This window comes from Rousettus aegyptiacus, unplaced genomic scaffold, assembly GCF_014176215.1.
Source record: "Rousettus aegyptiacus isolate mRouAeg1 unplaced genomic scaffold, mRouAeg1.p scaffold_m13_p_20, whole genome shotgun sequence".
Lineage (NCBI taxonomy): Eukaryota > Metazoa > Chordata > Mammalia > Chiroptera > Pteropodidae > Rousettus > Rousettus aegyptiacus.
Genome location: NW_023416296.1, coordinates 1,350,787 through 1,377,527, shown reverse-complemented (window position 1 = coordinate 1,377,527; position 26,741 = coordinate 1,350,787). Strand labels below are relative to the sequence as shown.

At 57.0% G+C, this 26,741-nt stretch overlaps 1 protein-coding gene across 4 annotated transcripts in view; it reads left to right on the top strand.

Moving 5' to 3' along the window:
* TRAPPC10 (trafficking protein particle complex 10) overlaps positions 1 to 26,741 on the top strand; it is a 68,032-nt gene that overhangs the window by 17,352 nt on the left and 23,939 nt on the right. For 3 of the 4 annotated variants that reach the window (XM_016143503.2, XM_016143504.2, XM_016143505.2), the window contains exons 3-11: positions 2,404 to 2,539; positions 6,077 to 6,273; positions 10,139 to 10,334; positions 12,039 to 12,150; positions 14,385 to 14,632; positions 23,735 to 23,881; positions 24,556 to 24,670; positions 25,530 to 25,606; positions 26,323 to 26,414. In XM_016143503.2, coding sequence (XP_015998989.2) covers positions 2,404 to 2,539; positions 6,077 to 6,273; positions 10,139 to 10,334; positions 12,039 to 12,150; positions 14,385 to 14,632; positions 23,735 to 23,881; positions 24,556 to 24,670; positions 25,530 to 25,606; positions 26,323 to 26,414 — 1,320 coding nt within the window. The remainder of the gene's footprint in view (positions 1 to 2,403; positions 2,540 to 6,076; positions 6,274 to 10,138; positions 10,335 to 12,038; positions 12,151 to 14,384; positions 14,633 to 23,734; positions 23,882 to 24,555; positions 24,671 to 25,529; positions 25,607 to 26,322; positions 26,415 to 26,741) is intronic. The other variant, XM_036238085.1, reaches the window with a different exon arrangement.

Below are 26,741 nucleotides of genomic sequence, written 5' to 3'. Positions count from 1 at the left end.
AAAATTGCTCAGGCCTCAGGACGCCCAGTGCTGTGAGCGAGAGAGAGTACTAAGTGGGTGGAGGCGCCAGATGCCTGAAGAGCGGGGCGACCTGAAACGGGTTTCAAATAAGTCTACGTTATTTAAACAGCCAAAAAGATAAAAGAACGTCCGTGAAACAAGAAGGGTTGTTGGGGGAAAAAACCTTAATAAGCTGCATAGATGACACGTATCTAACACAGGCATTCATCCCTCCACCTTCCCGAAAGCCAGTCAGTGAGGGAAGGGACCAGGGGGACATGGACGCACAAGGACAGAGAAGGGGGAGGCAGGCACCGGCAGCAGAGAGGTGCGCACACCTTTCCGGTGGAAGCGGGAGGGGTGGAGGAGTTGGGAGAGAAAGCCGAGCCCTCTGTGTCTGCGGAAGTGGCTCCCCAAGGAGCAGGAGAGTCCCCGGCAGGTGACAGGGCCCTGGACCTTGGTCGGCGAGGCCAAGAGCAGACTGGGAAGAATGGTGGCAGAAGGCGTGAGCAGGGAGCAGTGGGAAGCAGCGTATGCGTGAGAGAGAAACATATACTTTGATAAAAATTTTAATCGATTAGTTCTTAGACTTAAAAAAATTGAAGCAGAAACTTTACTAGATGCAACAAACAGCTGTGGAGCTGAAGAGCAGATTAGTGAGCTAGACGTCTGCACCTGGAAACGCGAGTTTAATGCTCAGAGCTGGAGACGGAGAGCAGGGGGGAAAGGCCGAGATGGGGAGGAGAAATCCAGAAACTCCAGCGGCAGGAACGAGAATGGAGGGCAGACAGTATTTGAAGAACCAGAAGAGTCAAGACCTCTCCAGAAGTGAGTCGGCCCTGCAGCAGCCTGCCAAGAGGCAGGCAGCGTGAAAGCAAGGCGGGAAACAGCGCCATGTCCAGAAAACCGAGGGAAGAAAAACCACATTTGTGATTCCTCACATTTAAAATGCAGCATAAAATAGTACATTTAAGAACGGTCTTCTCAAAGTACCGAGGGGAGGTACCTTTGACCCTAGAACTCTTATGCTAGAGGGAAGACTGTGTCAGGGCCTTCTGCCGTGGCCTGAACGAGACAGGTGTGGAGAGTCTTTTCCCCTCAGGCCTTGGGGGCCAGCCGGGCTCAGGACGGCCAGGGGCCCCGATCCGTCTGCGCAGAGCCACCTGTGTTATTTACTGCAGAGTGCCATTCCACTGTTCTGGTTACCTCTCGCCACACACGGGGGTGGTTGGAAACAGCGCAGTAAATAACAGTTTCAGATGGACCTGATCAAACCCTCACCACCCTTTCCAGAATGATTAAAGGATACGGCTCAACAAGAAGAAAAAGGAACCCAGAATTCACAAGGTGAACGAGGCAGCTGCCGGCAAACAAGTCATACAAATATTTTGATAAAGTTACGGTATCAGTCCTTTCGAAATTAAAAAATCTAAAATTCCAGACATTTGGAAGAAGAAGAAAGCATACTGTCTTGTCTAATTCGAAGAGGATGCACATTTATTTTAGTCTTTGAAAGAAAATTTAAGTTTGTACATCTTAAAAATAAAAATGTAACCAACAACAGAATAGAAATAGATGGTTAAACTTTCAAACCAGCAAAGAAAAAGGATGGAGAAAGAACTCGATTAATCTCCTAAAGGACAGGAAAAAAATAGCCTCAAATGGGGTGTAGGTAAGTCAGGCCTTAGCGTGGTCACGTTGGCACGGCCGGTGTCAGCTCGTTAAACGCGGCCACCTCTGCGATCGGAGACGCGGCTGCTTGTGGAAAATAAAGGTGCGGGGGAAGGACACATGGTGTCAGTTATTTTTAGAAGCATGACAGAATCGCGTTCTCATCCTTGGCCAGCCGTAGAGTAGACGTTCGCCGCTTGTGGGGTGTCTCTGCGTTTTTTCCTCTTGGGCTGAGCACAGGGGTGCGGGGTGCCACAGTTTCGTTTGTGCTCTGCAGACAACACCCTGTTCTCTCCCCACACAGCCCCCTGGATAACACGGGGTTTCACGGAGGAATCTGTGCGCGTCAAAGCGTTCGCGGCTTCAGACTGCGCTTCGTATGCGGGGGGCGGGGGGAGCTTCTCTGTGGTGACTGACGGGCCAGGCTGGGTGAAACCCCGCGTGAGGTCCGCCTTTCCCAGACAGGGCCAGGAGCCCTGGTTAATACACTGTCACCATGCACGTATCGTTGAGTTAAAAAAGATTTTATGGAGAAGGAGCTTGGCTGTGTAAATGCAAAGCATGTTTAAAACAATCTATAGAACCTTCTTGGACAGACCGTTACAGTTGTTATTCAGGGTGCATGTTTTATTTGCACTTCTGAACTCAGAAATGATTAAGTCATTGTCGTAGTTTTCTTTTTCTGCTGACCGTTCTTTAGTTTTTCTCAGTGACTTTTTAAAACTGTTGCAGGTCGTACGGCCGGGCTCCGAGGATGATTCACCTGGAGTCTAACTTCGTGCAGTTCAAGGAGGAGCTGCTGGCCAAGGAGGGGAACAAGGCCCTGCTCACCTTCCCCTTCCTCCACGTTTACTGGGCGGAGTGCTGCGTGAGTACTCGTCCAGGGGAAGGTCCTGGAGCGTCGCGGAACAGGGCTGGAATTCACGGGCCTCCGTTTTCTTAAGACAACTGTCATTTATCACGTTCACTTGAAAAAACATTTTTCTTATTTTTCAGTTGTGGTTAGGTGTTCAGTGTCATTTTACATTAGTCGAGTTTACGTTTTGACGTGCTCTTCGTTTCGGCGTTTTTCTCTCTCCGGCGTTCCTCGGCCACGTGTGCGGCTCTGTCGCGTGTGTCCGCCGGGCCAGTGCGCTGCGCCTGTGGCAGCCGCTCGACACAGCTCACTTCCTGTGTTGCAGCCTCTCGTGGTCACTCGGTACTTTTCGTACTGGCTTTTGGCTTTGTTTTCGTAACCTCACAGGCCCCCTGCTCCTCCGCGGCGGCGGCAGCTCTGCGGCCAGTCCTTACCCAGCACGGCGGTTACTGGTCGTCCCTGTCCTTGCTGGTTTGTAGACTCTCTGTGGGCAGTGGCCGTGCCCTCCTTCCTCATGGTCAGTGTCTGTCGCAGGTGGCACTCGGCGACTGCCCGCGCCACGAGCGGACATTTCTGCCCTCGGCGTCGTGGCCTGTGCTCGCGCTTTGCGTTTGCGTGTTCCTGAATCCAGAAGTAAACTTCTGTTTTTGGCAGAATTCATCTGTCACGAACTGAAATTTTGTGGGTCATTCTTCTTGCCTGTTCCTTCCTGTCTGTTTTGACTCTAATAAGACATATTTAGCAATATAGAGACTACATCGATCATTGCATGTTGTGACAGTTTAGCCTGAGTCTGAGGATGCAGAAGTAGTTTTCGTAATTTTAATGGGAGAGGACCCAAAGCCCACACCTGCTTTCCTGGGCCCTCACCCTGTGCACCTTTGCCCTTTTGCTCAGCAGGGAGTGTGACAGCGCCTGGGAGCTGGCAGGGAGCGCCTCGCCCAGGGTTTTTATTGGGGGCTGGTCACGTGACACCTTTGCCCGGCACGCCCCCAAGTCCCAGGCTCCAGAGGGGGAGCAGGTGCCAGCCCCACCATCGCGTCCATGCAGAAAGTTTAGGCCCCATGAAGCACTCTGGGCACACGGTGATGGGAACCCCCCGCCTGGCAACACTTCTCTCTGCTGCCCCCCAGTGGTAACGTGGGGTTGGAGTCGTGGTCAGGGAGTCGTCCGTCTGCACGCTGCAGCTCTTTTCCCGTGCCGAGCCGGCGGTCAGCAAGCCGCCCTGGGAGCCCGTGCAGCCTCGCGGGCCCCCTGCTCCTCCGTGTCCTTGGCGCTGGGACCCGCCCCGGGCTGCAGCAGCTCTGTGGCCAGTCTTGACCCAGGTCGCGGTCGGGTCGCTCTGCTCTGGGAAAGAGCCCACCTGGGTTTTCGCTTGGCTTAGTGCTTCGTGGCCAGTTCGCCTTACTCGCCTTACTCCGCGTGGTGTGATGCTCAAGCTGTCCCAGATGCGGCGAGCGAGGGTCACGTCACACTGGCCCCCGCGTCCTTTTGAGCCTGGTCACTTCCCCGCACAGCAGGTGTTCCAGAAGCTTGCGCCTTTGCCGCTCTTGTTCTGGAGTCAGCCGCCTCCTCCCAGGGCGCTGCTGCCTCGGCCACCACGGGCCACCACAGAGCCGCGTGGGAGAGGGGGCTGAGGCTCAGGGCTGCCGCCCGTGGTCCTAGCTCGGCCCCAGGGCTGTTCCTGGCCTTTCCTCCTTTCGCGTCTGTGACCGCCCTGGCTCCTGACACCGTCCACACAGCCGCCTGCGCGCTCTGTCCCGCAGCGTGTGTGAAGCGTTTCGCACGTGGTGCCCCCCTTGCCCTGCGTGAGCGGTGCCCAGGCACAGCTCTCCGCGCGCAGGTGCCCTCCCGGCCCCGGCCCTCTGCGCTGACGGGTCTTCCTCTGTCGGCTTTGTTTTCCTGAGAGACCCTCAACTCACTGGCTCACCTGGGCTTCCTTCTGAAGAGTCACTGAGTCTCCTCAGTGCTGTCCCCTGTCTGCTCACCGTCTCACGGGGTGGGCTAGACCATTTCCCCTGAGTCCCCCAGAGCTTTGGGGAACCCTGCTGCCTGCTGCTTGGGAGACTCTCTTGCCCAGGCAGAGCAGGACGGCTCCGGGGGCTCAGCAGCCCTCCCCCAGTGCAGGAAGCTGGGCAGGCTGGGGCCGGCGGCTGGGGAAGGGCGCCTGGGACCAGGCCCTGTGCTCCTCGGTTCCTCGCTGCTCCTTGGCCAGGTGGGGCCTTGTAGTTTGCATCTGCCCTTTGGGCCTCAGAGATCTGGCGGAATGTCCACGGCATGAAGTCTGGACTCTGAGTCCAACGCCGCCACACTGTGGGGGGTACGCGGTGCCCGCGGCCAGTGGTTCTCAGGAGACCGACTTCCGCAAGGTGGTTCTCCTCTTAATTTTTAAGCCGAAGGTCTTGCTTCTAATTTATTGGGGGCTAAACATAAGGACTGTTTTTTGGAATTTTTCACTTACTAAACCAAAAGAGGGACTGGATGCAGAACTTGAGATTTCACCCGTTTGCGGATCAGTCATTTCTCATATGTCTGCGCGAGCGTTAGTTGAGAGAGATGGGAACATCCGGAGCAGGTGCGGGCGGGTCGTAAGGGACCGCGCGGTAAAAGGGGCAAAGGCGGATGTTCCAGCCACGGCTGTTGGCCGTAGTTTCCAAAGGTTCTGAAAGGCCTAATTTTAAAATGAATTAAGCACGTTGGTTTTAGATTTTCGCTCTGAGTCTTCTGAGTGTACGTAGGGACCGAAGGGCACTTATAAAGGGTTACGAACAGCAAGGAGAGTCCCCGTTCCCCTGCTCGTCCCCGACGGAGACCTGGCCGGGCGCAGCGGGTGGTGTGCGGGCTGGCGCCCTCCGGCCTGTGCCCTCCGGCCCGCCGGCGTTTAGAGTGCTGGGACAGGGACAGCGCCCGTCAGTCCGTGGGAATCGGAATAGCTTTCAAGAAGGCCCCGGTGGCCCTCGCTCCTTTCGTTTGCATCCGAAGCTTCTTTGCCCTTGCTGTGGTCCATGAGTGGCCTCGAGGCGGCAGTGGCCCTGGGGGCTCACAGTGCCGAGGGCCTGTGGAGGAAGCTGCTGGGAGGCTGGCCTGGCCTCGTGCGCGTCGCCTGGGCCCTGTGATGACAGCCAGCCCGTGGGGGGCGGGGCTGCTCACCTCTGCCATAAGGGCAGGGCACACGACGATGGGATGGCTGCAGGGCTTGGGCACAGGGCCTTCGGCCATGCTGACCTCCGTTTTAAAGTCCCAACTTCCCTAGTGACCACGTTGCTGTTGGCAGATTCCTGAGCTCTATGTATGACTCAGTCTCTCCCTCAGTGACATCGAAAGATTGTCCCTCAGTGTCCTCAGGGTTTGGGGAGACCGTGTGCCAAGGCCAGGGCGCTGAGCCTGGCCAGAGTGTCACAGGCGTGGCTCGGAGCTGGACGTCTCCTGGAGCGTCGCGCTCCGAGCTGTGGAGCGCCATGGCCGCCATATTCCGTTGCTAGATACGTTTTGCCGTGTAAACGGGAGGGATTGGTTACCTTCTGTTCACAGTGTTGTCTTTCTCTTCAGGATACGGAAGTGTACAAAGCGACAGTAAAGGACGACCTCACCAAGTGGCAGAACACCCTGAAAGCGCACAGCTCTGCGGACTGGCTAATAGTGCTGGTTGAAAACGACGCCAAGAAGAAAAACAAAACCAACATCCTTTCCCGAACTTCTGTCGTGGACAAAATAAGGAACGATTTCTGCAATAAGCAGAGTGACAGGTAGGTGCACCTTTAATTGTAGCTCACTGGGCTGGTCTCGGGTGGTACGGGCTGCTGGCTGCCAGGTGGCGATGGCCGCTCCGTGCGCCACTGCGGTGGCCCGCCCTCGACACGTGATGCTGGAGCCTTCACGAGGACCAGGTCCCTCCTCGTGGACTTCCTGGTCCGCAGCCGAGAACCTGTGCACAGGGACCCCCAGTGCCCTGCCTGGGAGGAGCAGTCCTGTGGCCCAGTGACCGAGGGAGGGGCCGCAGTGGGTCCCCTTTCTGAAGGCCGACACTGGGCCTTGGCGTAGGGAGGGCTTCGAGGGGTCTCGTAGTCCCGCAGCCAGCACGATCTCTTGAAGGTTTTTGTCTTTGGGACCCCGTGCTTTGTTTGTTTACCCCTACACCTATTAAGGGATCCTAGGAGCAGAGGGAAGATGCTGCCTTGCGCTCCCTCGGGCACAGTAAGGGGCCGCCGGGGCACCGGCCTCCGCGCTGCTCGGGCTGAGCGCCCCCCACACTCCCTGCCCGGCCCGCGCTCTCTCCTGGGGGCGCACACATCCCCCCTCCTCAGCGGTGCCCCGCCTAGTGGTGCTGGCTAGCACGTCCCAGTGCCATGAGATTCCAGTCTGTGTCACGCAGTTCAGCACGTTAACTCGCCCCGGTCCTGGGGGTGCAGTGGGGAGCCTGGTCCCCCCACTCTGGTACCGCCGGTTCTAGTAGCAGAGGCGGCTACTGCTCACACCCAGGTCATCTCGCCCGTGGTCGCCAGGGTGGCATGTGCTCAGGCAGAGGGCCCGGAGTGCGGCAGGAACCCGGAGGAGGGGCGTTGGCCTGCTCTGGGGTGAGGAGCTCCCCTGAGAACGCAGCACCGGCAGGGCTGAGGGAGCTGAGGGGAGAGACCCCGGGGCTGTGGACGAGAGTGCCAGCGAGACTGCCTGGGCCAAATGACTGCCACTCGTTCTGCGTCGGGGCCACCAGGAGCCACGTGTGGCTTCCTTTCTAGTAACATTCGAACTTTCTTTATACTTTGGATGAAAAATTGTTGAGCTTTGTGGCATCTGGAATTGTGGGAATTTTTGTTTAAGGTCTGTCATTCATAAATTATCCAGAAGGAATTGGCTTAACATCCTGACCAGATGCGCTGTGACCAAGTGCCCACTTCTCTGCCATCAGGCCTGCGGCGTTTTTGCTTTCAGAGGAGTCAGAGCAGGTCGCTGCCCCAGCCCGGGGGCGGGGACCGGGGGCCGGGACCAGGGGCAGGGACCAGGGTGGTGACAGGCACGCCCAGGTGGCCCTGGAGTGGCTGTAACAGAACGAAGGAATCGTGTGTTTGGGATTTTATTAGGTGAATAAATTTGTGTTAATGGAGTGTGTTAGTCAAAACTCGAGGAGAGTTCAAGTTGTATAATAGTTTTCAAAGTGCCTATTGATTACCTTTAACTTATGCTCTATTTTTTATCTGATTGCTGGAAGTATGTTTCTGGTGAGCGCATTTAAAAGTAACTTGCTATTAACGACTATTCTTTACATGTAAAATTCAACTTACAGAAATTTTTAACATTTTATTTTCAGTATTTAAACATGCCTTCTAACATTTTGATTTTCATTCATTTGCAAAGTCACCTTGGATAGATGTTTATTTTTCAAGGTAAAAAGCTGGATCAGATTTTTATAAATTTGAATTTATAAATACATCTGTGTTGACAATTGTTTTATTTGACAGTATAATTTCTGCCTTTTGAAATATTGGAACACTTGGTCCTGAAGTGGCTTACTGTAGTTTTAATCTTATATCTAATTCCCGATTAGAAATATTTACATGTTCGTTATAGACTTATTAATAAAAGATAATGAGCAAAAAGAAAATAAATATTCTTTATTCGGATTGTTTTTCAGTTTTTTTCTCTTTTGCATATATCCGTGTGTGCCCACAAAATACTATGCATAATGTCTCGTATTTGCTTTTTTCACTAAATACGTTGTAATTTTTCCTTTTAATGATAAACATATTTCTGCACGCTATTCCATGGTGTTAACATGCTGTAAGTTACCCACACGGCCCTCAGCTGGCCCGCAAGTCGTCGCTTGCTGATTGCCGTGAGCAGTGCTCCCGCTCTGACGCTGTGTGCGTCCTCGTTATGTCCTTGGGAGGGATCTCTCAAAGGAAGGTTGCTCAGTAAAGGTTTTGTGCATTTTTTAGGCTTTGGGTAAGTATGGCGAAGTCAGAGCGTTGCCTTGTTAGTCGCCTACACCCACAGTGGTCTCCTGACTGGGGGAGCCCCCAGGGCTGGGTCTGCTGCACATCTGTGAGTGGCGGACTGGACTCCGAGTACCCTGCTCCCCAGCTCGGCCCCGGCCCGACCTGAGGAGCCGCTTCAGCTCCCCCTTCCTGAGTTGACCGTCGAGACCCAGTGTGAATATCCGAAGCATCGCGCTTTTTATCATAAAACATCTAGAAGCAGTGAGAGTTGACGGGCGTAACGAGGGTTAGAGAGCGTGACGAGTCCACTGTCGCTGAGAGCCCGGTGCCTGGGAGGCTGGTGTTGGGGGCAGTTCCCTTTCCATCCACGCCTCGGTGGGGGCTCTCTTCTGTGTCTCCTTCTGAGTGGCCGGGAACAGTGCTGGTGACGTCTCTGAGAAGCCCCGCGGGTGAACGGCTGAGCGGTGGCTTCCGGCAGTTCAGTAGTGAATGAGCACGCAGTACCCTTCGGGGACCTTGGGAGTCAGCTGGCTGGGCCCCTCTGTCCTTCAGGGGAAGATACAGCCCCCAGAGGGCTGGAGTGGCAGCACTCAGAGCCAGCCCCCGGCTTCGAAGTGTCTTCATGCTGGCGTCTCACCCGTGGGCCCTTGAGGCGGGGCCGAGTACTCCAGAGTGATCTTCCTCCAAGGGGGTGAGGCCCACAGAGGAATGAAACAGACTCTGCTCATTGTGCTTCCTGTGGGTAATTCAGGTAGAGCATTACCTGAGGAGAGACGGCGAAGCTGCACCATCAGGGTTCTGGCGTCACTGCTGAGTGCAGATTTTCGCCTCTTCCTGAATCATTATCAGAGATAAAGAGGGTTACCCTGTCCAGCCTGTGGGGCGCGCTGCCGTGCCCGGGTCCTCTGGGGACTCCTGCAGTGTCGAGCCTTCGGTGATTTTACAGCACGGGGACAGTCTTTTTGTGGTGAGACTATGTCGTCCCTACGTGGTAAACCACGGTCTTCTAAGCCTTGTTTATTATTTATACCCCCGTCCTCAGCCACGCTCTGGGGGCGGGGCGCACAGTCTAGGGGGAGAGACAGACCCACAAAGAGGCCGCGTTCACACCGCCACTTCCCGGGCGCCAGTGTCACAGCAGCTGAGAGCGCAGGGCGGCCGCGTGGGGCTTCGGTGAGCTGCGCTTTGAAGGGCAAATAGGAGTGTGCTCAGTGACAGGCGGGGACAGCGCAAGGAGCCCAGTGGGCCCGGGGGCGGGGCAGCCCCACGCGCCTCGCCGAGGAATCTTGATTTATTCTGTCCAGCAACCAAAAGAGGTTTCTGAGGGGGACAGGGGAAAAGATTTGGGAACCGACTGTGACGCGGTCGCTTTCCTTTGCAGAGAGCGCGGAGGCAGAGTCTTAAGACCCGTCTGCAATCCCTCTCCTCCCCAGCGCTCTCCACAGTCTGCGGGCGGCGCTCGCTGCGCAGGTGGCGAGGCAGGTGGCGAGGCAGGTGGCGAGGCGGTGAGCGCCTCCTGGTCTGGTTTCCCAGCACCTGCCTCGTGTTTTCACCAGTGGAAGGGGGGGAGGGGGGAGGGGGGAGGGAGGGGGAACGGGGCGGGGCTGGGGGGAAGGCGCCAGGCCGGCAGCGCGCGCTCGGAGAGCGTTTTCCACGCCGCCCGCTCGTGTTTCCGCAGGTGTGTCGTGCTCTCCGACCCCCTGAAGGACTCTTCTCGAACTCAGGAGTCCTGGAACGCCTTCTTGACCAAGCTCAGGACGTTGCTGCTTATGTCTTTTACCAAGAACCTAGGCAAGTTCGAGGACGACATGAGGACCCTGAGGGAGAAGAGGACAGAGCCCGGCTGGAGCTTCTGCGAGTATTTCATGGTCCAGGTACCTGCTGCCGCGCCCCGGCCGCGCCGTCACGCTGAGTCAGGTGGAGCTCTGCTGCCGATTCCTGCTGGCCGTTGTGAGAACCAGTACGGGAGCTGACAGACGGCTCCGTCTCCTGGCCTGTCATGGGGGGGGGGGGGACCAGAGAGGGTCTCCCTGGTGACTCACATTGCTCCCTGCTGCTTCAGGGCAGGCGGCTGGCCTCGTCCTGAGTATTGCTGGGTCCGTGAGTGTCTCGGGCCTCCTGGGGTGTCCGCCCTGGATGCGCCGTGGGCAGGGCAGCCCTGCAGTGGTGGCACTCCTGATGAGAAAGGTGCCACCTGCCTGGCCCTGCTGTGACTTCCTGGGGCGTCCCGTTCACAGTCTGGGTTCCCGTAAGAGACAGCCCTTTAGCTGGTTTCTCTGTCATAGCTTAAAAAATGGCTAGATGTTTAAAATTGTCATCTATGACAGCTTTTTTTCCATTTTAAGAAGAAAAGTTTTAAGTGAACGAAGGGACCCATAGTAGTACAGTTCGGGGGAATGGGGACCGTCCTGGCGTGCAGAGTGACAAGAATGTTGCTCTTAGGGTTCTTGGTCCTTAGTCACCATATTTTGACTGAAAAAGCATAATTTTCACACTTAAATATCACGCGTGTATTAACTGCTGAAGAAATGACGCACCCGGAACCAGCGAAAGGCCCGTTCTGGCTGGCAGTGCGGCGTTCGTCTCACCCCGACGCTTGCGTGGCGCGCGCCGCGTCAGGCGGCTGGGTGCGCGGGGGCTTCCGCGTGCAGGTGGCCGCCTCCGGAGCTTTCCCGTCGCCCGTCTCGTCACCCCCTCAGGCTGCTCAGACCGAGTTTCTCAGAGTTACGAGCAGGGGGGGGGGGGCAGTCTAAACGCAGCAGTACCGGGTTGGAATCTGAGCTGTCAGTGTGAGCCCGTGGGCGGGCGGGCGGGTGGGCGGGTGGATGGATGGATAGGTCGATTCGGAAACACAGACGTATGCGTGCGTCCTGAGGCCTAGTACACACCACATACGTACAGTTTCTCACTCTGTCCTCTGGCAGCCTAGAAAAACGTGACCCTCAGTACCAGCGAGTACACCTACTGCCGGGATCTTGGTTCGCAAACTCTGTTCTCCATAAGAGGTGCCAGGGCTCCTTGTACAGTGGCTGGTTCCAGGCCCGGGCAGGGAAGATGCCAGAGGGACCCACAGTATCTCGTAGAACCAGCAAGTAAGGAAGTGCACAAAAAAGATGGAGGTCCACCTAGAGGGGTCTCCCCACGGCCAAAGCTGTGACACCTCGCGTGACAAAACGGATAGTGACAGATCGATTTTAACCCGTGGAATAAAGTTGATAGATGTGAGTCTACGTGGGTCTAAGTAAACAGCCGGCCGAATGAGTGAGCGGGGACGGACCAGCCCCACCTGGGAGACTTCCAGTTAAAAGAGCGAGTCTGAGGTGGCGAGGGGACCGATACCAGGACAGAGGGTGGTGGTGTCCCGTCGCCGCCGCCAGGTCAGGGGCCCCCACACTCTGCCGGGCCGTTTCCCGTCCACGCTCCTCTCTGCGCCTGCGTGAATGTTGACACGTCATCACACTGGCTTTTACTCAGCACGGTGTACGCGTTCCTCGCGGTGCTCCGCGCTGTGGTCTTCAGTAGCAGTGTTCCGAAACGCTGATACATGTCTTTGCTTTTCCTGAACTCCTTCGGAGCAGGAGGAGCTCGCCTTCGTTTTCGAGATGCTGCAGCAGTTCGAGGACGCGCTGGTGCAGTACGACGAGCTGGACGCCCTGTTTTCTCAGTATGTCGTCAACTTCGGCGCTGGCGGTGAGTAGTGGCGTGTGAGAAGCAGACCCTTCCCTCCGCACGTTCCCCGCGTCCACGGCCTGAGGGTGCCAGCGAGTCGGCGCGCTGCGATGCCGTCTTTCACTGCTGCTTTCCTGTGACTTACACGGGGTGTGTCTTCGTGGTTCCAGTAGGGGGTGAAATGAGACTTGAGAGTTAGTCACTTTCACTTTCGAAGAGTCCTAAGGAACGGAAGCATTTAAGCAGCTGTTTTTTAGCCATGAAGCGTCATTGTCGCAACCCAGTGCTGGCCAGTGGCACCTGCATCCGCGCCTCCCGCTCCCCCCATCGCCAGTCGGCTTCGCAGTGCTCGAGTGGTCACTGCAGTGAGTTTATATGACACCGTGGTAACGGGTGTTGATGAACTTTAAGCTTTCCGATAATTAAATTCTTTTAATAAAAGTACAAAATTGGCCCAATGACACCATGTGCAAGGAGAAAGGTTATAATTGCCCCCACTGTTTTGTGGTTGATATTTATTTGGATGGAAATGGCATCGTATGACGTAGACATTTGTAGCTTGTCCTTCCTGTTAACGGCCCATCGCAGGCATCCAGGTTCACGGACGAGGTCCTGTTCTGTTTGCTCACGGCCACGTAGCTTCACTGTGTGGATTCGTGAGTTCGTTCAGCTGTCCCCTGGTGTTGGACTTTTGGGTTCTTTCTGCTCTTGCCCCCACACGCAGGGCTGGACTAGACATCTTTTTGGTGTTCTTTTTGAGAGAACCCTGGTCATGACGAGCGAGGGAAGGAGTGGTCCCAGGAGCCGTGGCACCTGCTGGCGGGAGGGTGGGGACAGGGGCAGCCGGCTCGAGCCCCGGGCACCAGCCGCGCTCCGGGAGAGGTGACGAAATGCCACCAATGATTCCCACTCCAAACGGGTTTTTATCAAGTCAAGGTTTGGACCTTTTACTTTGCTAAGACACAAATAGAAACGTACAACCAAAGCAAAGTGTTTACTAATCTAATTTTTTAAATTTAGAGGAGGTGAAATTACGTTCCTATATTTCATGTATTTATATTATACATACATATCTTTTAAATATCCTACATGTTTCTTAAATTTTTTTGTTCTCTGTTTTAAAATAAATCTGGGGTGATTTAAAATCTAGATGTAAACCTGGACCAAGTTTGCAGCCGAGTGCTGAGGTTGTTCACTTCGGTTCCTTCATTTAACAGAGGCTGTTGTAACTGCAGCAGGGAGCGAGCAGAGCCCCGTCCTTCATGGAGTTTGCGGGAGGGGGACAGGCGCAGAGAGAGATGCTCGTTAACTCGCAGGCAGGCAGTGCTGAGGGCGGGCGAGGGGCGGGCGGTGGGAGGCGCTGTTTGACTTTAGACGGGGTGGTCCGGGGGCCCCCTGAGCAGGTGGCGTGGGCACAGAGGCCTGAACCGAAGGTGGAGGTGAGTCAGGAGAGTCCTGGGGGTGGGGGCAGCAGAGGGCCCTGCCGATGTAGGGTCCTGCTGGGGCGGCTGGGCTCCGCACGTGGCGTGCGCCCTAACAGCTCCACGTTCAGATGAGCTGAGGCGCTGTGAGTGGCGGTCGCACCTCAGATGCTCAGATTCCTCAGCCACCAGGGTTGAGTCGCTCCCCCACAGGGCCATAGAGTGGAAGGGTTAGGACGTCTCCCTTTCGAGGCGAGGAAAACAGATTTTTTTTTTGTTTGTTTGTTTTCGTAAAGATTGAATGACCTGTTATGGTAGATTCTCATGTGTGTATTCCGGGGTTCTGAGTTAAGCTCGGCGGCCTCACTGGGCGCTTCGACAAGCAGGACTCGCCCCTCCCCCTGCTGCTCCTGCGTCTCCCTGTGCCTGCTGTCCCTCTAGGGGCAGGGCCAGGTAGTCAGCACAGCGGGGTCAGAGACGAGTGAAGGAGATGGAGGGAGGTGGGTGGGCCCCTCCCCAGCCCGCTGAGCACGGCGCCCGAGCCCCCGGCCGCTGGGCTGTCCACAGCTTCCCGGCCTGCTACGACAGCGTGCCTGTGGTCCAGGCCGTGTACCCTGTGCTCGTGACCAAGTGCCGCATCCCGAGTGGGGTTGCGGGTGGTAACCGCCTTGTCCCCGTGTCCCCAGACTGGCTCCACGCCAAACTAGGGGGCGGGCCAGTGGTTGGGGGCAGCTCGCAGTCAGCCGCCCGTCGGTTCGTGGGTCCCGGAGCCCCGAGAGGGGGTCAGGTGAGGGGATGCGCAGTCAGCGCCTTTCATGCTGTGTGTCTGTTTAGATGGTGCCAACTGGCTGACTTTTTTCTGCCAGCCGGTGAAGAGCTGGAACGGATTGATCCTCCGAAAGCCCATAGATATGGAGAAGCGCGAGTTGATACAGAGGCAAGAAGCCACCCTGTTAGACCTGCGCAGCTACCTGTTCTCCCGCCAGTGCACCCTGCTCCTCTTCCTGCAGAGGCCGTGCGAGGTGGCTCAGCGCGCCCTCGAGCTGCTGCACAGCTGTGTGCAGGAGCTGCAGCTCCTGGAAGTGAGTCGCCCCGCCCCGCCCCGCCCCGCCCGGTCCGCACAGAGCCCGCCCCACGGCCCTGCCTGAACGCGGGTGCCTGGGACAGTTTCCCCCCGGATGTCCGTGGGTTTAGCGTGTTCGTAGTTACTCTGGACGCTGATTACATAATTGCTGGAGAACATGGCTTCCACTCTCAGCGTGACGGGGTTCGCGTTGGCCCGCGCAGGCCTGCTGGACCGCCTCGTCACTGTCACTGTCACAGCGCCCGTGGCATGCTCCGCGGGAGCGGGTGCTCGCTGCTGGGCTGCTCACCCGACAGACACGCACACCCCGCGTTGGTTTTATCTCGGCCATCTGCGCGCTGCACGTGACCACGCAGGTAACAGTGAGAGGGGCACACAGGCCGCGCAGGGGCCGAAGTTCCACGGAAGGTACATGACGGTTACGTGTGTGCGTGTGTGTGTGCGGGAGACCGGTCAGTGAGCCTCAGCGCTGTGTGTCTGAGGGGACCGCTCGCCGGCTCCCGAGCGCTTTCCCTGCCGTGGAATCATGACCACGGCAGTGTGCCGAGGGGACCTGGATGACTCCGGGGTCCCGCCATGTTGTCGCAGCGGCCCCTTCACCCCGGAAAACGCACGCGCGCACATCCAGAGTGTCACGTGTGCTCGCAGGGTTCACGGGCACCCTGCCCGCCCCCCCGGCGGAGACCCAGTGAGTGCTCTGGTCCCGCTTCACGGATGAGGAGGGCGGGTCTGGAGTGGGCACTCATGAATTTAGGAATTTTTATCAAATTATTTTTCTCGCCTTAGCTAATCAAACAAGTGGGGAAAAATAAGCTTCCACCTCGAAACGCTGCTCTCGGCAGCTCCGACTGAGTGGGATCAGAGCCGTGTCCGGCGCTCCGCCGCGCTGCGCGGACGGGCTGGGCGGTAGCCCCCGACACCGGGCAGGCCGCGTGTGCCGGCTGCCCGGAGACTACGCCAGGGGAAAGGGAGCACGGAGTAGGGTCAGGGCAGGTCACGCTTGGCACTTCAGATGGGGGGCCCCAGGCAGGTCCGCCCCGCAGTGCTGCACAGCTCGGGACGGGCGCGGGAAGCCACACAGCCAGCCTCCTCCGTGCTGCGCGCGCCCCCGTCACAAACTCAAGGATTTAAGACTTTCCCAGATTCTTGTCCTTGCCTTAGAAAGGTGACCAGTCACACAGGGCACGGCTGCCACCTGCCGAGAGGCGAGGAAGCTGCTGGCGAGGGTCCCGGCCCCGGGGAGGCCGCACTGCGACCCGGCCTCCTCCTGCTGGCATTTTGGAAGCTGGAGGGCGAGGGTGCCGTTGATGTGTTACATACAACGGCCGGGGACAGCCGGGGACAGCTGGGGACAGCCGGGACGGGAGGGCGGGGGCTGTGCGAGGCGGATCTGGGCGGCCGGGGACAGCCGGGGACAGCCGGACGGGAGGGCGGGGGCTGTGCGAGGCGGATCTGGGCGGCCGGGGACAGCCGGGGACAGCCGGACGGGAGGGCGGGGGCTGTGCGAGGCGGATCTGGGCGGCCGGGGACAGCCGGGGACAGCCGGGGACAGCCGGACGGGAGGGCGGGGGGCTGTGCGAGGCGGATCTGGGCGGCCGGGGCCTAGAACAGGCTCGCAGCGGTGACGCCTCTTCCTCTGCCGCGTCGCTCACCGGTGTTTTGTGCCCCCCGGGGTCCCCACACACTGGGGAGTCCCTCAGTGCCGCGGGCTGCAGGCGGCGTGCGTGGCGCCCGCTCGGCCAGCACCCCTCAGCGCACTCGCCGCAGCTTATCGGCGCCCCCGGTGCGCACGGCCCTCTCTCGCCTGAGCCTGTCTCCTGAGTCCTCCGAGGCCTCCAGCCGCCGGGCAAGGGCGTGGAAATGGACCGTCGCCTGCCCTTGGGCCGGAAGGAGGACCGTGCCGGTGGCTCGGGCTCAGCGCCTCATCGGCCGGCGTCGCCGGGCCCTCAGTCCCAGCTCGGCCTCGCTGCAGGCGCACTGGGCTCTCAGCGCCTTGTGCTGTTCTCTGCACGCCGTGTCCTCCGCGGCTTGTCCCCTGCCTCTTGTCCGGTGCAGCGGTCATCGTCACCCTGCTCTTTCCCGGAGCACAGACTGTCCCCGCTTCAATCGTGGTGGTTGTGCTCCTTTGCACTGTGCGCTTCTGCGACGCCCCCTTGCGAGGAGCTGACCCGGACCGAGTGCTGAGTTCCGGGTGAGGCCACACCGCCCAGCGTCCGCTCCCTCAGCCTCTGTCCTTCCTGATGACCACCTTGTTCCTGTCCTCAGGCCGCACACAGCCCGATGCCATTGAGAGACAGCGTCGTGTCCCTGTGTCCTCCGTGGGGTGCCCTGGCCTCAGGTGCGCCATGCCTGTTAGGCCACCTGGGACTCGGCTCTTCCCGGGACGAGCCCGCAGTCCTCACGGGGCATCTGCTCTCCTGTGTGACAGCTGACTGAGTGCCATTGGCATGCGGTGCTCCATGGGGACTGCCTTTGCACGTCAGAAGCGTTTTCCTCTGGTCTCGTCAAGTGTCCTTTGTGAGGGCTTCAGGAAGACAGTCTGGCACAGAGGCCTGCAGGACGGGCTCTGGAGCCAGGCACCCGGGTCCCACCGAGACGGGCTCGTCATCCACTCGCGGGTCCCATCGAGGTGGGCGTGGCCCAGGAGCTGCCATTTGGCTCTCAGGACACATGAGGGCACACGTGTGCAGGGAGCTTGGCCGAGCACCGGGCCCGTCGTCAGCCCTTCACGCAAGCTGCGTCTTAGCGTGACCGTCCGTGCGCTCGTGCTTTCCTGACTGTTTCACGCACACTTGCGTGTTAGCGTTTTCAGAAGACTACAGATTATATGGCACTTCAAGCACGAAATTTACTCTTTTCTCATCTAAGTTGGGTTTTTTGCGTGGGAGGATTATTATGTCTTAGATATGTTTTGCAGTTGGCACTTAAACAATTTATTCCTAGTTTTCTTTGAAATCTGGAAACATTCAAAAGTAAAAAGACAAAGTTATTTACTTAATTTTATACATTTGGTTTTACTTTCAAAAATAGACTCCTGCGTCTGGGCTGGCTTTTTGGTGGATTGCTTTACATATTCGTGTCGATGGTCCGAGGCCAGTGTTGATCTTTGGCTTCTGACACACAGGGCGAAGGTGGCTTGGAACACTGCCATCCCTGGCCAGGGGCAAAGCTGTGGAGACAGAGGCTAGGGACTTGGCTAGCTTGCAGTCTGGGCTGGTGCGTGGTTCTTTTAGGGTTCGGCTTATGTTTGTTATTCCTCTTTAAGCCCGAAGCGTAAGTATTGTAATTGTTTTGTGCATTTCCAACTGTGACATCTGTAGTACAAAATGCTGCATGAGTTTTGCTTTTCGGTTTGTAAGGCTTATTCTGGTAACTTCCAGGTCGATTCATCAGTTGATTTAAAGTATCTTCTTTCAGGGTAGGAGGAAGGGTGGTGGCCAGATGCTGTGGGAACTGGCCCCACCTCTGCAGTGGGGCCGCGGTCACACCCCAGGGGTGCCTGAGGGGAGCCTTGGGCCAGCTCCCCTGGCCGCAGGTGCGTGAAGGGGACCTTGTGCCTGCCTCGCACAGCTGCTGGGGCCAGGGAGGCGCGTCCACGGCGTCACAGCACTGGTTCTGCGTGAGCGCCGGTGACTCCATCACAGACTGCTTTTCTCCTAAAAACGCTTAGACGTTTTTTTCTCCATTTACCAAAAATTGACTCTATTCTCTATGTAAGTTTGGAAAACCCAGACAGACATATAGAAGGAGTGTCGCGGCTGCTCTCCCGGCTGAAGGCCCCGGCCGACCAGCAGCTGCGGCTCAATGGCTCGGTCCTGTGCCGAGCAGGCTGCCTGAGCCTGTGTCTGGCGCGTCACCTCAATACGACGTGGTCGTCAAGTGGATTGCTGGTTCAGGGGTCGTGTGTCCTTAAAGCGTTCAGCGTACACTGTCGCATTGCCTTCCAGGAAGATCTCCCCATTTTCAGTTACATCAACAGTATCTATGTTTTATTCTTTACCAAATGGTGAGAACAACATAAGGAAGGTACTTTCTAGAAGGCCATCATGTGCTTGTTACAGTGACAGCCCAAATGATTTTTTCTTAATGCGTTTTTCGTCAGCTTGTTGTAATTATGTCACAGACGGGGTAGGCTGAGATGGGTCAGCACTTCTCAGGGTCCCAGAATTGACACCTGATCTGGAGACTGGCGGAGCCATGCATGAGAGGCCATTGCAGCCAGTCGGCCAACCAGTTTGTGAGCAGGGGCCCCCGCCTGTGGTAGAAGCTTCCAGGTTAAGCGGAGAAAACAGGTAAGGTGTGCCATCTAGGCTGGCCGGCGGGGATTGGTGTCCTGAGGTGCCCTGCAGAGGATAGAAGCAGAGGTGTGGCCGAGGACTGTAACTCGGGGTCATTGGGTGCTTGCCAAGTACCAGGCGCCCCGCGGGGGTCCTCAGTGGGCAGATGGAGGCTGCCGTGTGGCCCAGAGTCGTGAGGACCGGAGCTGGACCAGGAGGAGGCGCGGACAGGAGGCGGCGTCCGTGCGGATGAAGAGCGTTGCTGGGGAAGGCCCCCAAGAGTCCATGGCTCTGGGGAGAGGGAAGGATGCTGAACATCCTTTGAGAAACCGTGGGTCGCCTGCCAGGCGCTGCGGCCGGCATGGGGCTGGGGGCAGGAGACAAGCATGAGGGGGACCACAGTCGAGTGCACTGAGCAGCTGTGTCGCGGCTGTCAGCACGCGGTATCGCCTGGCGGCGAGAGGAGGACGTTCGGGTGCAGGGTCGCTCGTTGCTGAGACGGTCGGTGCCAGCCCCGTTAACGCGGCCTGGTGCGCAGCGCCCGGGCGGCGGCGTCACCGCTGCCACCCGGGCGTAGTCCACGTGCCCGTCGCCACCCGGGGCAGTCACTGCGGCGTGTTCAGGTGGCGGAGTGGCGTCCGGCTTGAGACGGACGGTCTCGTAGTGGGTGGTCTGACCACACAGCGAGCCGGAGAAGGCGGGCACGAGAGAAGGCGTACGTTTTGTGTCCCCGCGTACCAACTCGGAGATTAAGCAGAAGCAGGCGTCGTGAGCGTCAGGCCAGTGACGGGTTCGCGAAGGGGACCGTGGCGGGCAGCGCTCCGAGTGGGGGCCGCGGCCGCCGAGCTGCTGCTGCGGGGGGCGGGCGTGCTGGGGTTCCCTTAGGACTCTAATTCTCAGTATTTGGGCTCTGTAAAAAAATACAGTTCTAACAAAAGGAAGAGTAAAAAGAACCTTTGATTTTAGGCTTTGCCAAGGGCACGGCGATGCTGGTGCTGGGGGAGGAGGGGCCTCCGGACCCTGGAGACTGGATGAGGCCGTCGCTTTCACAGGACTGGCGTTCGCCAGGGGTTGTCCGGGTGGCCCAGAGGTCTTAGGAGAGGTGCTCGGCATCCTCCTCCCTAGGGTCTATGCGTCAGGAGTTCGGAGCCTGTCACCCGGTGTCCAGTGACATGGCAGCCCAGAGCTCTGTGGTGGGCTCGGCCCTCCGAGCGGCCCAGAGGCTCACGCTTTGCTGGGTTTGGGGGAGGTGGCCGCCGCTGCCTGCAGGCATGTGGCTTCTGGGACAGATCCGTGCAGGCCACTTGGTACTCCTGGCTTGAGCCCCGCACCGACTACCATAGGAGCCAGGGCTAACACACCTGGACGGGTGCCCTGAGGTGAGCACGCCATCATTCAAACAGATGTGAGTGGTTCTGGTGGCTGCAGAATGATCCCTCTTTTCCAAAGTTTATGGGACTTGTACAAAATTCTCAAACTACCTTAATAGAAGTAATACTTAAAAAAGGTGGCCAGTACCCAGTGCTGGTGAGGGCACAGAAACGTGGGAACTTGACTTTGGTGATACAGTGTAGATTTGGGAAACCACTTTGGGAAATTCCCGGTTAAACCTAAGCGCACGCCTGTCCTGTGACCCAGCAGTCCCATCTGGGAACCCAAGGGTAGTGCGTCCAACCGGAGGACGAGCGCGGGAGTGTGCAGAGGAGCTTGCGACCTCGCAGGGGCTCTGGCCGTCGGTCTCTGGGAATGGAGCTGGTGCAGCTGTGTACTGGGCAGCGTGGCTTCCGATCAGTCACCTGCGATTAGCGGACGGTCCTGGGCGGGGCGCTCCCAGACGCCTGGCAGCGAGGCCTCGCTTCGGGCTCCCTTGCTGCCCAGTGCAGCTGTTACAGGACATAGTGGCTCCGTGGGCCACGAGGCTTCACGGGCGACCCGGCGCCGGCGTCTCCTGGCACGCGGCTGCAGGGGCCCCAGCGGGAGGGGGCCCGGGGCTGCCCGCCCGCTTCCTCCCGCGCTGCCTGCTGCCTGGGGCTGGGGGTCTCCTGGTCCTGAGAAGCCCCCTCCCCCAGAGAGGCGCGGCTTCCCTGTCGTTTTCCCCATGGTGGCCAAGCCCTGGGAACAGCAAATGCTCGTCAGCAGGGGACGGATGAGTGAGTTGTGCCAAGCCGAAGAAAGGCCCAGAGCCCGCGGGAGAGCAGAGCAGGCTGCTGGCGGCCCCGTGCGGGCCGGAGGGCGCCGCGCGCGCAGACGAACGTGTGCTGGCGGCCTCGGCTGGCGCGACGTTCGCCGTTAGGCAAGAGGCATGGCCGGTGACGGGCAGAACGGGGGCTGCCTTTCGGGGGTGCGTCTCTACTGGGGAGCGAGGGGCTCAAGGGAGCCTTCCGGGGTAATGGAAGCGGCCTCCGTTCCTCGAATCGAGTGACGGTGACAGATGCGCGTATTCCGTGAGATCGAAAGTAGGCTTCGTGTCCTTTACACATTTCACCGTGTGTATTTTGTAACTTTTTTTTAAAGCAACAAAAAACGTTGCAGTCATATATGTGTTTCACTAACATTTCCACAAATCTCAAGTGACCCAAGGCCACGGCTGTCGTGAGCCCAGCCGCGTCAGGCCCTTGCAGTGTGTGGAGGAGAAACAGGATGGCTGGTCCCTTCGGGGTGTTTCCTTGGGGTCCTGTCAGGGGCCAAGACGGACACATGCACATGTGTGGCAACATGAGAGGTAAATGCCGCCAGGAAGCAACAGATCAGAGGGTCGTGCGATGTCACGAGATATACCGATTAGTGTGTGAACGTCCTTCGCTGAAAACCGAAATTTGAGCTGGTGGGTGGCAGGACATGCCGGAAGCTGCCGAAGTCTCCGAAGGTAGGGGCAGTGGCGGCACTGTCATCACGGAGCAGACCTCGTGGCCAGCAGCCCACGGGGCAGGACTGGCGGCCGCTTCCGTTTTGGCTGGGGGAGCCCGCGCGGCGTCCAGATGGCAGAGCAGGGCCCGGGCCCTGCAGCCCGCGCACCCTCGAGATGCTGCAGCCGCCTCCAGGGTGGAGGCTGGAGCTTCGGCAGCCTGCGGCTGCCATGCATTCACCTTTCTCACCCCTGGGAGAGCTGCCGCTGACCGGTGGCGTTACGTTTCAGACGCTGTTCTTAAGACTCACCGAAGGGGTCCTTGCTCTCTGCAGAAAACGTATCCCAAGGAAGCGTCCGTTGCGTTATCTTCCCACAGAGGAACCCACTGTGCCCGTCGCGGCGTGTGACTCGATTTTCCCACGCACACAGATACGCCCTGCGAGTCCATTGCTTGTTCTCCGCTGTTGTCCCTCCCCGCGGGTTTTGGAGAGGGACCCAGCATCCAGGGGTGTGGGCACCCCGGTCCCCAAAACCGGCCACCCGTTCCTGCAGCTCCCTGTGCTCCCCTCGTGCGCCCTGCTGGTGTGTGTGGCAGAAGCGCCCCCCAGGACTCTCATGTGAGGTGCAAATACCCAGGTCACCTGGCACCTCAGAGCCAGGAGCCCCCTTGAGGCGAGGCCAGCCCCCTCAGACCTGCCCTGGTTTGGTTGGCGAGGGAGGAACATGCTCTGTCCGGGTCCCCAGAACTGTGTCCTGTGACCAGCTCTCCTGCCTCCCTTTGGGTGTGGTCCATTGTCTGGACGACAAGGTTTATGAAAGAAGCCTCTGATCACGTGGTTTTTTTCTTTGCTGATTTTTCAAAGGGTCTAAGTAATTTAGTTTACCTTGTTCAGAGACTGAACGAGGCAATTTAGCTCTTACAGGGTCACTTAATGCCCTCTGGTTCTTCCAGTTGGTTCCAGGCCGTCTATTCGTGCTCGGTATTTCGGAGTCCTTACACAAGTCCGTCTGTCCGCATTGCGTCTCTCTCCACTCGTCAGCTGACACAATTAATTCTCCTGGGTTCCCATTTCGAGTAGACCAGTTACTGCGTCACCAGAACTGGGGCACCCATTGTAAGACACCCCGTGATGTCAGTGCCACCAGGAAAGCAGGCAGCACAGATGCTGTCGATTGTGAGGCACAGTCCTGTTTCAGAGATGCTGAAGTGTGAAAAAACGTGCCTGTGACCCGACCATGTACAGTAGATGCTTTTACAGAATGTCGCGTTTGTTCTATTTTGAATGGAACGCCTCAAGTTTACACAAAGGTAGAGAGGATGCTGTGACGAACCTCTGGGCCCCGTCTCCAGCAGCAACAGCTGCCAGCCAGCGCGTGGCCAGCCTCTTAAGTCATCTTCGTCCTTGTCCCCTTTCCTCTGGCTTGTTTTTCAGGCCAATCGTAGGCAACGTGTGTAAATATTTCAGTGTGTACCTCTCAGCAACAGGAGCTCTTTTTTACATAATCGCACCTCGAAACATTAGCAGTAATTCCTGAACGTCATCTGGTATCTACTTAACGTCCACATTTCTGGATTCGAGTGGGACGTTTCTGACCTGCAACTCGCAGTCGTCTGAGGTCCTAGCTTCCTCCCTTCGTCATATGTGCTCTTCAAACCGCGTGTGACCAGATCTCAGACTAAGTGATGGCAGCTGGCCTTTTCGCAGGCTGCTTTTCTCATAAGCTTGAACAAGTCTATTTCTGAAAGTTACACCCCCGCCAAGTCACTCGTCATCATCTGAAATCGAAAGCCAAGCCACGTGTTTGGACGTAGACCACCGCCTTCCTCTTCGTAGGTGGACTGGCGTCATTGTTGTGGTCCCCTTTTCTTTCCTGTAGTGTGCAGGCGACGGCACCGTTCGGCTGGGCGGCTGCCCCCGGGGCGGGCGCGGGCCCCCGGCGCCCTCCTCACGCAGCCGCTCTCGTGCCCTCCCAGGTGTCCGTGCCGCCTGGCGCGCTGGACTGCTGGGTGTTCCTGAGCTGTCTGGAGGTGCTGCAGAGGATAGAAGGCTGCTGTGACCGCGCGCACCTGGACGCGAACAGCGCCCACACCGTGGGCTTGTGGAGCTATGCCACGGAGAAGGTAACGGCCCCGCCCGTGGGCTGCGCCTCTCGGGGGCGGGCGGGGCCAGCCGTGGGGAGCGGCTTCGCTCAGTCCCGCTTCGTCCCCACGCGGGCGGTTCTGGTTACCTCAGGGTGTGTCTAGTAGCCGCAGGGACCACGTGGTCCCCTGCCAGTGTCACCTTACTCAGCAGAGAGCAAGCACTTGCCACCGGTGCCCAAGGCGTGGCCGTGTGCCAGGCGGCGGCAGTGGGCGCAGAGAGGGCGAAGTGCGGAGCGTGTAGAAAGGCAGAGGGGCCCCCGCTTAAGTGACCCGCGGGAGCCCTGGGCGTGCGGCAGCGTGGCCTGCCGGCGCCGGGGTCGTGGCGTGCAGGCTGATCAGGGGCCTGGAAAGCTTGGCCGAGTGCAGGCAGGTGAACGGCGTAAGCCGAGAGCTGCCAGCCTCAGAGCCCCTCGGACTTGCTGTGCGGAAGGTGTTGAGTTTGGAATAATCTCAGAATAATCTCAGCGAGATGTATTTCTATTTCACATGAAAGTCATTTAGACAGGAAATTAAATTTGAATTAAATTAGATCTCCTATAGGAGATTGAATGTCTCCTAGAACTTAGTTGGATTTTAATTTTTATATTTAAGTTTATAAATTCTTTGCTGACTTTCATAGCAAATTAATTGAATTCGTGGGTTTATCTCAACAGCTGAAGTCCTTGGGCTACCTGTGTGGACTGGTGTCAGAAAAAGGACCTAACTCGGAAGACCTCAATAGGACAGTTGATCTTTTGGCGGGTTTGGGAGCTGAGCGGCCTGAGACAGGTACTTTCTGAGACGAACGCCTGTCGGTGGGATGGCGGCGACTTAGGAGATGGTCGGCTAGGGCGTGGGCATGTGACTTAAGCTCCGCCAATGCAGTTAGTTACTCACCATTTGGGAAATTACACTCAGTATTGGCTGACTAGGGTAATGGGTGGGCTATTTTACCTTTTAGTAATGTAAAGAAATGTTAGAAATAGTTTAATAAATTGTTGGAAGCGTTCTTATGGATTAAATTACTGCCAGAGTTTCTCATAGGCTCAGATGAGCTGAACATGACTTTTTACAGCCCACGTGACATTAAATGCACCAGTTTCACCCTGTGAATTGCAGATGATCTATTTTTCTAATTATGGCCAGACCATTTCCTTTACTCGATAAATTATCCCCAGGTAATAAAGCACTTTGAAGAGGGCGTTACTAGTTCCTTTAGGTACGAGTAGAGTCATAAGAATGTGATTTAGCAAAACCGTTGCCGAAGTGAATACTTACAGGACTCCTATTAAAAATCGAATACATTTGAAAGAGGAAATTATATTTCCCTGTTTCACCTTGAGACCACCTCAGATCATTCTGGCAGTAATTTAATCCATTAGAGGATTTGTAACATGTACTTTTAAAAATCCTAATCTCAGTCAAAGATCAAAGTATTGCATGAGAGATTTAGACTATTTCATGCACGTATTAATGAGACAGGATTGTAGGTAATTAACGCAGTTTCGGCGGGCCTGGCTATGTTTGTAATTTTTATAAGCGTCAGATAAAGTCATCTCCCTTGGGCAGGAGAAGGACAATGTAAACTCACATGACTGGACGTAGAAAGGATGAGCATATAAGAACTCTTTATTTCTTTCCGTTTAAGCAAACACAGCTCAGAGTCCTTACAAGAAACTGAAAGAAGCATTGTCATCAGTAGAAGCTTTTGAAAAACACTACTTAGTAAGTATTTCATGTTCCCCGTCTACCTAAGGCAGAAAACCCACTGCTACTGCGTGAACTTTGACCTGGGATGAGCTGGTATTCGGGACCTCCTTCCAGTTGCCTTGTTGCGTGTCTTTGGTGCCCTAGGGAGTTGCGGGTGAGAATGGAGTAGTTGATCATCAGATGCTTGTTAGTGTGCATGGTGCCATGATTAAGCACAGAACACTTTCAGATAGCTCATTCGATGGAGTAGAAACCAAAACGGAGGACAGTGAACGATGCTCTGCGAACAGAGGAGTGATTTGGGCTGGGGCAGGGCTAAGCCTGGGGGAGGCCTCAGTGCAGCGTAGTCAGAAGTTTGGCGAGGCAGCCGCGTCCTTGGGTCTCGGTTAACCCAAGAGCATGAGACGGTGGCCTCCGATGGTTTGTCCCTGTCATCCAGAGAGTGAGAGAGCGACTAGACGTGGCACTCACGCAGGGTGGGCGCTCTGGCAGCCAGAGGTGCCAGGCCTGTTGGGCTTGGGTTGCCTTTAACCCCGCTCCATAGTTTTACCTACAAGTTCATGACTGCACAGATCACATACGACAAAAACTCAGCACGAAGGTAGATGCGAAGGACGGAATAGTGTTAATGCTGTATTAAAAAGTCTTCAGCTTCAGCTTGGGGTAAGTAAATGTGGGATTTATCTAGCATTGAAATTAAAGTGCAGTTACGCGGCCTTTGCTTTCCGCAGGAGCTGTCCCATGCCGCCATTGAAATGTACACCAGCGTCGGGAGGATTCGGTCTGCTAAGTTCGTCGGGAAGGATCTGGCGGAGTTTTACATGTAATTGCTTCTGAACCTCCCTGCGTTTCGGTCGTCTCGCCCGTGCGGTGAGAGAAGACTTGCAGTGTGTGGAGCTGGCGCGGCGCGCGCGTCGGCCCGCGGGACGAAGCACGCAGTTCGTTACCCAGCTGGCGTCACCTCTTTTTCGGTTTCTTCAAAAACCACATGGAGAGATTTTTTGTGTCACTCTCAATAGCCGTTAGTGATGTTTGCGTTGGCTCCTGGTTCCAGCTGGGCCGCAGACTGGCCGGATGACCACCAGCCCCTGTCTCTGGGGGCTGGATGGCAGCTGGGCTATAAGAATCTTCGGCTAGAGATAGTTACTGA